This window comes from Echinops telfairi, unplaced genomic scaffold (assembly GCF_000313985.2).
Source record: "Echinops telfairi isolate 266 unplaced genomic scaffold, ASM31398v2 ScPeMD7_70;HRSCAF=299, whole genome shotgun sequence".
Taxonomy (NCBI): domain Eukaryota; kingdom Metazoa; phylum Chordata; class Mammalia; order Afrosoricida; family Tenrecidae; genus Echinops; species Echinops telfairi.
In genome coordinates, this window is record NW_022103968.1 from 63,332,911 (window position 1) to 63,341,730 (window position 8,820).

At 57.1% G+C, this 8,820-nt stretch overlaps 1 protein-coding gene and 1 pseudogene across 1 annotated transcript in view; both read left to right on the forward strand.

Annotated features, from left to right (window-relative positions):
• Positions 1–2,859, forward strand: part of LOC101638670 — a 4,892-nt pseudogene extending 2,033 nt beyond the window's left edge.
• Positions 2,860–3,533: 674 nt separating this feature from the next.
• SLC29A3 (solute carrier family 29 member 3) overlaps positions 3,534–8,820 on the forward strand; it is a 46,594-nt gene continuing 41,307 nt past the window's right edge. The window contains exons 1-2 of the mRNA XM_045291689.1: positions 3,534–3,710; positions 6,055–6,154. Of these exons, the coding sequence (XP_045147624.1) occupies positions 3,534–3,710; positions 6,055–6,154 (277 nt within the window). The remainder of the gene's footprint in view (positions 3,711–6,054; positions 6,155–8,820) is intronic.

An 8,820-nucleotide genomic window follows, 5' to 3' on the forward strand; every position in this document is an offset into this window, starting at 1 on the left:
CACCTGAGGGCAGAGGCTGCCTGCTCTCCACTGTTGCCCCCACCCACCCCCACCCTCCTGGTTCCCACCTATGTCACTCACTCACTAAACCGACTTGGCTTCCTCCTGCCCAGGGACCCAGCCCCTCACCCCGCCAGCCCAGCCCGCTAAGGGGCCTGGAGAGCCTGTACCAGCCCCTCAAAGTGCCACTTCCGCCGTGGCCCCAGCATTCTCAGAAAACACCAGGGGCAGAGGGAGCTGGCCTTCAGAACATGGCTTTCAAAATACTTGTGGCAGCAGTATGGACTCAGGGGAAGGGTCCCTGCTTGTTGCCCACCTCTCCGTCACCTCTAGGGGCCAGCAGACACCGCCCTCGGGAACCCTCAGTCGGGAGATGGACAGGCCTCAGGGCAAACATGAGCTGGCCCAGGCAGCTCTGGAAGCCCGTGGGGCTGCTGGCTTCACCTGAGCTCCAGAGGCTGTCTGCAGGAGGTGTGGGCTTGGGACACGGGCTGGTTCCCTGAGTCACCGCTTCCACCGGTCCTCGGTGGGGCCACTGCCCGCAGCACCCGTCCACGTGCCTTCCTCAGGGAAGAGAGGCCGGGACAGATGGCAAGGCCATTGTCTGGGGGTGGGGGTAGGGGTGACAGAGTGAGTGTCCTCTCCATGAGCCTTCCTTGGAGCCGGGTGCAGGGAGTCAGCGATGTCTGTCCAAGCAGCCACGAGGGGCTGGCCCAGCCTGGCCTCGCCGGGACTGGCTTGGATCTGTCCATCTGAAACTTGACCCAGAGGGGCTGCAGGCGAGCAGCTCAGAGGATGGAGGAGGACATGATGTACATGCCATCTCACAGCTGGGGGGTCCCAGCATGCTGCCCCTGCTTGTCCCCTGCCCTGCATGGAAGAGTGCTGACAGCAAGCAGTGGGATGAAGGAGAGCAGACAGATCGTCGCTCAGTTCCCACGTGTGGGAGCCCCTACCCCGTGCCCAAGGCCTGGCTACCCTCCAAAGAGCGAGTACATGAGTTGAGTTGGAGGCTGTGACCCCAGTTGTGCTCAGAGAGGGCGTCCCCCTGCCCGTCCTCTCTGTCTCCTGGTCCCCCGGGTGGTGGTTTCTTCCTGTTTCCACACTCAGTGCTTGTTGACAGTGACAGCAACAAAGTGGTGAATCTCAAAAGAAGCACACCAGCCTGTGTGATCCAAGGGTGGCAAATAATGCGATCCAGATCTGCAGGAGGGAGCGGTAGCAGAGCTCAGCCTGTGAGCACCTGGTCTGCAGGCGGCTATGGACACACCACTGTGGAAGCCCCAAATCCATTTGCAGGGAAGCAAATAGCCTTGTTATCAGACAGAGCATTGTAGAGACGATTATAGTAGATCCAGTTAGTTTAAAAGATCTTCTTTGATCTCCCCTTTGAACCATTTAAAAGTTGTTTCTATTTTAAAGGGGTGGAGTGAAGGGGAAACACACGTGGATTAAGCCTCTGGTGAATCCCCTTGGACGACAGATCAAGAGTGTATTGAAAAGTGGATCCTGGGCTTTCGTTCGCACCCTCCTCGAGGATCAACTCTCTGGGCACAGGCTTCGGCTGGGACGGGAGGCAGAGTCGGAGGCTCGAGGGAAGCGAGGCTGCGGCCGTGGTGCTGGGAAGATGCCGGCGAGGACAAGCGGCAGGAGCCAACTATGGCCGAGGACCTGGTCGTGACCAAGTATAAGATGGGGGCGGGTGGGGCCCACATTGCCAACCGAGTCCTTCGGTCTTTGGTGGAAGCTTCCAGCGCAGGTGTGTCGGTGCCGAGCCTGTGTGAAAAAGGTGACGCCATGATCATGGAGGAGACCGGGGAGAAGGAAAAGGACACGAGACAAGGTATCGCCTTTCCGACTGGCATTTCAGCCACTAACGGGGTAGGTCATGTCTCCCCTCTGAAGAGCAATCAGGACCATGTTCTCAAGGAAGGCAATGTGGTAAAAATTGACCTTGACGTCCACGTGGATGGCTTCATCGCCGGCGTGGCACACACTTCTGTGGTTGATGTGGTTGGGGGGACCCCAGTGACAGGGCGGGAAGCAGATGTCATTAAGGCGGCTCACCTTTGTGCTGAGGCTGCCTTACACCTCGTCAAACCTGGAAACCAGAGCACCCAGGTGACAGGAGCCTGGGACAAAGGCGCCCGTTCGTTTAATTGCACACCGATACAAGGTATGCTATCACACCGACTGAAGCAGCATGTCATCGATGGAGAGGAAACCATTGTCCAGAATCCCACAGACCAGCGGCAGAAGGACCATGGGATGTGCTGTGGTTGCTCTTGTCAGTTTGGGAAAGGGAGAGGCCAAAGTGCAGGACAGAGAACCACCGTATCTACCCAGGACCCCTCTAAACAAGATGGCCTGAAAATGGAAACGTCCCGTGCTTTCTCCAGCGAGGTGCAGAGAGGTTTCGATGCCATGCCATTTACTCTAAGAGCATTTGAAGATGAGAAGAAGGCCCGGATGGAAGTGGTAGAGTGCGCCAAGCATGAACTGCTACGAGCACTTCATGTTCTCTAAGAGGAGGAGGGTGAATTTGTTGCCCCGTTTAAATGTACAGTGTTGCTCATGCCCAGCGGCCCCATGCGGGTAGCCATGGCCCCTTTGAGCCTGACATCTACAGGTCTGAGATGGAGGTCCGGGATACAGAGGGAAGGCCTCCTCCAGGGTTCAGCAAGCCAGAAACCTCAGAAAAAGAAAAGGAAAAAAATAAAAGAAGGCGGCCTCGAAGACTGCAGAGAACACCACCAGTGGGGACGTTGGAAGAGAATGAAGCTGTGATTGAGGTGGGTCCCATCTCCCCAGGCTTGCCACTCCTGCCTCATCCTTCCTGCCACACCCCAGGCCCTGTGACGTGCAGGTCGCCTTCTCCATCCAGGACCACCAGCAGATCGGGGTCTCCCTGCCCCAACCCCATCCCCCAACCCATCCCTTTCCAACAACAACCAGCTCCAATGGACTCTGGTCTTGGGAGGCCAGGCTGCCCGGCTACCAAAGACTACTCTAAATAGAAAAAAGGAAATTGAACAATAAAATCAGGAGTCCAAAAAAAAAAAAGTGAATCATGGCAGATGGAGTTGGGTCAAAATGCAACCCCTTATCATTCGATCACCCTTCAGACCCACTGCAAAGTGGTTCTAGATTTGGCTATTTTCTGCTTTCTTTTCTATTGAGATTTTTCTCTATTTTATTCTGTTACTGCTTTCAGCTTTTTTCCTTTAGTTTTGTGCCTCTGTATGTTTTCTGGTGCACGAGATCCAGGATGGAAAGCTGCAGAGGGAGACACGGTTCCTTGGGAGCCGGCAGGGGAGGCTGGAATCGCAATGAGCATGAGAGAGGAGGGATCGCTCTGGCATTGATGTGGTGCTGACTGTACCACTAACTCTTCTTGCCTTGACTGAACTATTGAGTTGTACGATATGTGGACTGGGTGCCAATAAAATGGGTTCGAACAATAAAACTCGGAAATAAAAACAGAGTAGGGAGTCTTGTTTAATAAGGAGGACTCTGTTGTCCTGCTCGCCGCCATGGCCACCCTGAACATCAGGAACTTCCATGTCTACTCTGTGGCCATGACCAGCCTGTCCAGCCAGGCTCCCTGCGTGAACACGGTGCTTGGCACACAGGGAGCCGCTGTCTCCCTCATTGCGCCCTGGAGCCAGCACCTGCTGCTTCGGCATGTGGTGGGAAATCTTGGCACCCAGGTTAGTGATCTTCACGCTAATGTCCGTGAGGAGTTCACACATGGGCCGCACGACCCTCCGTGGAGCCACGGCACTGTGTGGACTGTGGAGCAAATGCCACAGTGTGTAGCAGCTGCTCTTGACTCGGAGCTGGCAGCACCTTCCGGGACAGCACAGCCTGTGTGCCCAGGGTGCCCAGTCCTTGCCTGCTCTGGGGAGTCGCCCCCCCCCCCCAAACAGTCTCCTGCGGCTTGGGAAAGTGGATTATGGCAGGTGCGCTCCCTTCGGCCCCGTCTTAAAGCTGCTCTATTTAAAAATATGTGCTGCTTTGCTCTCTTCAGCGTCAGCATCACCCGTGTTACTCGGAATTGGAGAGTCCCTGCCCGTGTCTGGTCTTGTGTGCAGCACGTAGGGGGGCACTGGGATCACCCTGGGATCCTAGGCTATCAAATCGCAGAGCGATGTGGAGGGGGGGATTTTTAGGAAGAGGAGAACCCCCGAGTGCATTCAGTACAAATCATCATCAGCTCTGAGATGTCTAGGAACTTAAAAAAAAAAAAATTGCCAGGAGTCTGCTTGGGGTTTGACTTACCCTTCCTCCATTGGCTAGAACATGGGCTGGGGGTTGGTAGAAAAATAAGCTTACTTTTCTTTGAAAAAAGAGCGAGCGAGCAAGAGAGCGAGTGAGCGTGAGAGCGTCGGGGCTACCAGGAAGCTCAATAGCCGTGTGTTGTCATTGTGGGGGCCAAGCGACAAGGAGCGGGAGATGACCGGGGCACTCAGGGAGGGCCCAGGTGTGTGTGCAGCTGGGTGGGTGTGGATCTCCAAGCTTTAAAGTTAGTGGTCAAGTGCAAGTCACTTGTGCCAAGGAGGGACCCTGTAGAACGGACGCCCAAACTAAACCCAGAGCTGCCAGTCGATTCTGACTCACGACCGTTTCCCAGACGGTAACTCTTCAGGGGAGCAGGCAGCAAAGGGTGGGTCTTAATCGCGTCTGAACGGCGATCTACAGAAGAGGAGTCACAGACAGACCGAGGAAAATGTCTCCAGGAGATGCATCTGCAAACTCTGGAACACTTGGGGCTACCAGAACCGGAGGAGACCGGGCAGAGACGTCCCCGGAGCTGGCAGAGAAAGCACAGCCCTGAGGCACCCGGAATTTGGACCTGGGAGACAATGAAGCCACTGGCCATGGGGCACACTGCCCCGGGAAACTCGTGCACGTTGGCAGAGATCTGCTCCTTGACCTTCAGGTCGCTCACGGAGCCCCCACACCCACACCCACTGAGGTCAAAGACACAGAGGTCCCAGGACCCGGCTTCCTGAGCCTCTGAGACAGAGCGACCAGCTCAGGGTTCCACAGGAGGACAGCCTCCGCGTCCGGTGCAGGGGCAGTGGCTGCAGCCAGGCCGAGACCACAGGGCCACGTGCAGGGGAGGCGCCTGACCCTTGGCTTCACCGCCTGGCTGCCCCCCAGAAAGGTATGTCAGGGGTGCCCCAGGCCCTACCTTTAGAAGCCAGGGTCTGCCCGTAAAGACAAGCTTTTTGAAGTGCATGTGGGTCAAGCCAGGCCCAACTCCCAGTGCTAGACCTGAGGTGCGCAGGAGGAGTTGGAGCAGGGCTGGTGCAGGTTCATGGGAGCTGTCGCTCTCTCTGCAGGCAGCAAGGATTCCTACCTGGGTGCTGTTGACCCGGCGGCATGGGGTGGGGGGGTGGCTGCATGGGGGGTCTCTGTCCCAGCTCCTTCGTTCCCATGACCCATCATGGAGTGGTGACCTGGGCTGGGCCTTTCCCCATGAACCACTCCTCTGCCTGAGGGTTCGCCACCAGGCCTCAGGGCCCTAGGACAGATGCCTAGGGCCCCCCACCCTCCAGGAGCTACTGTGTGAGGGGGACTCTCCGGCCAGAGGCCACCCCTGGGACTGCCTAGGCCATCCCCTTGGGCCCCTTTTGCAGACCTCAAGGATAGCAGATGTGGATAATGCTGGCGGGCATCTCATCCATGCTCACCTCACGGCCTCCGCAATGGCTCTGAAATGGGCTTGCCTAGTGTCTGCTTGAATGCCTCTGGAGATGGGACGCTCACTCCTTTCTAGGTGTAGTAACAACGCTGGTGATGGAGGTGCCATCGAATCAACCCCCCTCACAGCAACCCTTGTGACCAAGTAGGACGGCCCCACGGGGTTTCTTGACTGAGATCCTCATGTGGGCTGATGGCCTCGCCTTCTCCAGCAGGGCCCCTGGGAGAGTCTGAGCAGTCAGCCTTTTGACTAGCAGTTGGGCGCGTGCCTCTTGTGCCCCCGGGAACCCCAAGGGCGCTTCTTTGTTTTCACTGTTGGCCTGACACTGCATCTTCACCACACAGAATACATCTGGAGCCCCAGGTGGGAGGTTCAGCGCCATCTGGCACCCTGAGAGACCCCTGGGAGACCCCTGGAACTTTGGCCCCGGGCCCCTGCGGCCAGGTGTGAGCCCAGGTTGCTCTCTGTGGCAGCTCTGAGGAATGATAACAAAGCGGCCGCTAGGTGGCACCCAACCACAGGTGGAGCCAGGCAGGGGAGGCTCCCACTAGGGGCCTTCCATGGAGTTCCTGGGCGACCCTGTCTCAGTTTGTGGTGGCCTGGGCGACTGGCCTGCTGTTTGTAATTCACAAGTGATTAGGCTTTAGGCCCACTCCACACAACCAGCCCAACAAACACAGCAAAGAACTATTTCCAAACAGGGTCACTCCACTCATACCTGTAAGTGGGGTTAGGATTCCAGCCCATACTGGGGTGGGACAGTTCAATCCACAGCAGTTGGTGGCCAGGAATTCAGAGGGGAGCCACACCCCCTCCCTCCCATGCAGGTGGGTTTACCTGGGCGTGACTACAAGGGGAGGTATTGTGAATATTGTTGTTGTCAGGTGCCATCGAACGAAACACCACAGGGTCCTGCCCATCCTCAATCTTCCCCATGCCCCTGCCCACTGCTGCATCCACTGTGTAGAGGCAGGGCCTTCTTTTTCCCTGCCCCTCCATGATGCCCTTTTCCAGGGACTGGTCTCTCTGGACAGCATGCCCACCATACGTGCGACAAAGTCTAGCCACCCTGCTTCTGAGCCCTGTTTGCAATCCCAATAAACCCTGGGCATGACCCCCAGTGGGTGTATATAGCCTGCAAACGTGTGCAGTGACAGAACATAACCACTAGGAGGCAGTAGATGCATAAGAACCCCAAGCACAGCGGCCTCAGTCTCCAGTAGGCTGCTCCCTGTGCTAGGAGCTGAAGGTCCCGGGTAATTAAACCTGCCTGCTCACGCACAGCCTCTGAAAGAGGCACGCTATTCCAGAATTGCTGAATGACTTGCAGGTCAGAAATTTAGGGTAAGGGGAGAAGAGGGAAACTTCTGACAGACCCCAGGCTTCCTTCTCTGGAACGCTGACCATACCGGGACACCACTGCCCAGCATCCCTGAGGTGGGGGTGGGGTGGAGGACCATGGATCAAGCTTCTACCCAGTGCTCAGAACCTTCTAGGACAGTGGTTCTCAACCTTCCTAATGCCGCGACCCTTTAATACAGTTTCTCATGTGGTGGTGACCCGCCAACCAGAAAATTATTGTCCTTGCTACTTCATCACTGTCAGTTTGCGACTGTTATGAATCGGGCGGCCCCTGTGAAAAGGTCATTCGACCCCCACAGGGGTTGCGACCCACAGGTTGAGAACTGCTGTTGCAGGGTATTTCCAGGCTCAGGGGAGGGGATGCTTGCTTAAAGGACTAAAGCAGTCAACGAAAACGTTAGCCCAGCGGAGAGAACATTGGCTGTCTTGGTATTTCCTTCCTCTTTCCCGTCTGTCCTTCCAGCTACCCATTTTCCAACCCCCCCACCCCCCACTCTTGATACCCTTCACCTCCTCCCCCTGCCCTCTTCTTCCTGTGCACTGAAGCACAATGAGCAGGTACGCAGCTCGGTGCCATTCGCAGAAGCGTCCCCTGTCTGCAGCAGTGCTCACGGCGATGCTGTGCTGGCCGGCTGGCTCCCACTGCCGCCACACCACACATGAAGCGGAGGACACTCCAGGGGCAAGTGCCTGCTGCATCCCTAGTCACTTACCCAAGGGGCCCTCTGGGGGCTTAGGGTACAGGAACCTGGCCCAGCCTGAGCCTGCCCTGACTACCACTCCCATTCCCAAGCTTTCCCTGGCCCAGTCACACCCTGGCCAGCCTTCTAGGAACACAGGTCTCTCTGGCCCTGGTTCCTGCTTCTCACTGAAGTAGGGGCAGAATGACAATCTCCCTGACTTTGACACCAGGTGGTCCTCCCCTGGTGCCCTGTAGCCCCAAGCATTCCCTGGGAAGCTAAGTGCACCCCACCACCACCACCACCAGTCTGGGACCTGAAGGGTAGATGCGTCTACTCTGGCTGGGAAGTAACCTTAGCAAACCCTCTGCCCCACTCATGGCGATAACATAGCAGAATCTGCCCAGCCTGCCCCCCCACCCCCCAAACCCCACTGCCATCAAGTGGATTCCAACTCAACTCATGGTGCAACCCTAGACAGGGTTTCTGAGACCGAATCGTTTCAGGAGCAGACAGCCTCATCTCTATCCCTCGGAGCAGCCTGTGGGTTTGAACCCTAACTTTTAAGTCAGCAGTGTAACTCCTAACCCACAGCACCAGCGGAGCTCGTTAAGTGCTCAGCACATACCTGATGAATGAACGCCATGGGTAACTTTGAACAAGCGTCCCCAGTAGGCACCTTGTAGGAATAGCACCGCAAAGCACCTGCAAGTCCAATAACCCAGGAGAGGAAGGGCCTTGAATTGTGAATTTCAAAGTCTCAGGGAGCGGCCCAGGGGGAGCCCCGGGGAGGACTCCTCTGGGGCTGGGTTCACTCTCTGGCTCTGCAGTGGGAAGGGAAGGCCGAGACCATGGGGTCTAGCCCAGGGTGGAGGACCCCGGGGTGGGGCAGCATCCAGGAGATCGGGTTCAGCCCGCCCCCCTAAGGCGACCGGGACAGTTCATTTCCTGGCGCTGTGTCCCAGGTGGTTCTTCACCCGTGAAACCCAGGGACTGTCGCCAGCCCAGCCAGGCGCCAGGGGCGGACCAGAGGAGGGGAGCTGGGATGGGAAGCTGGGGCGGGGCGGG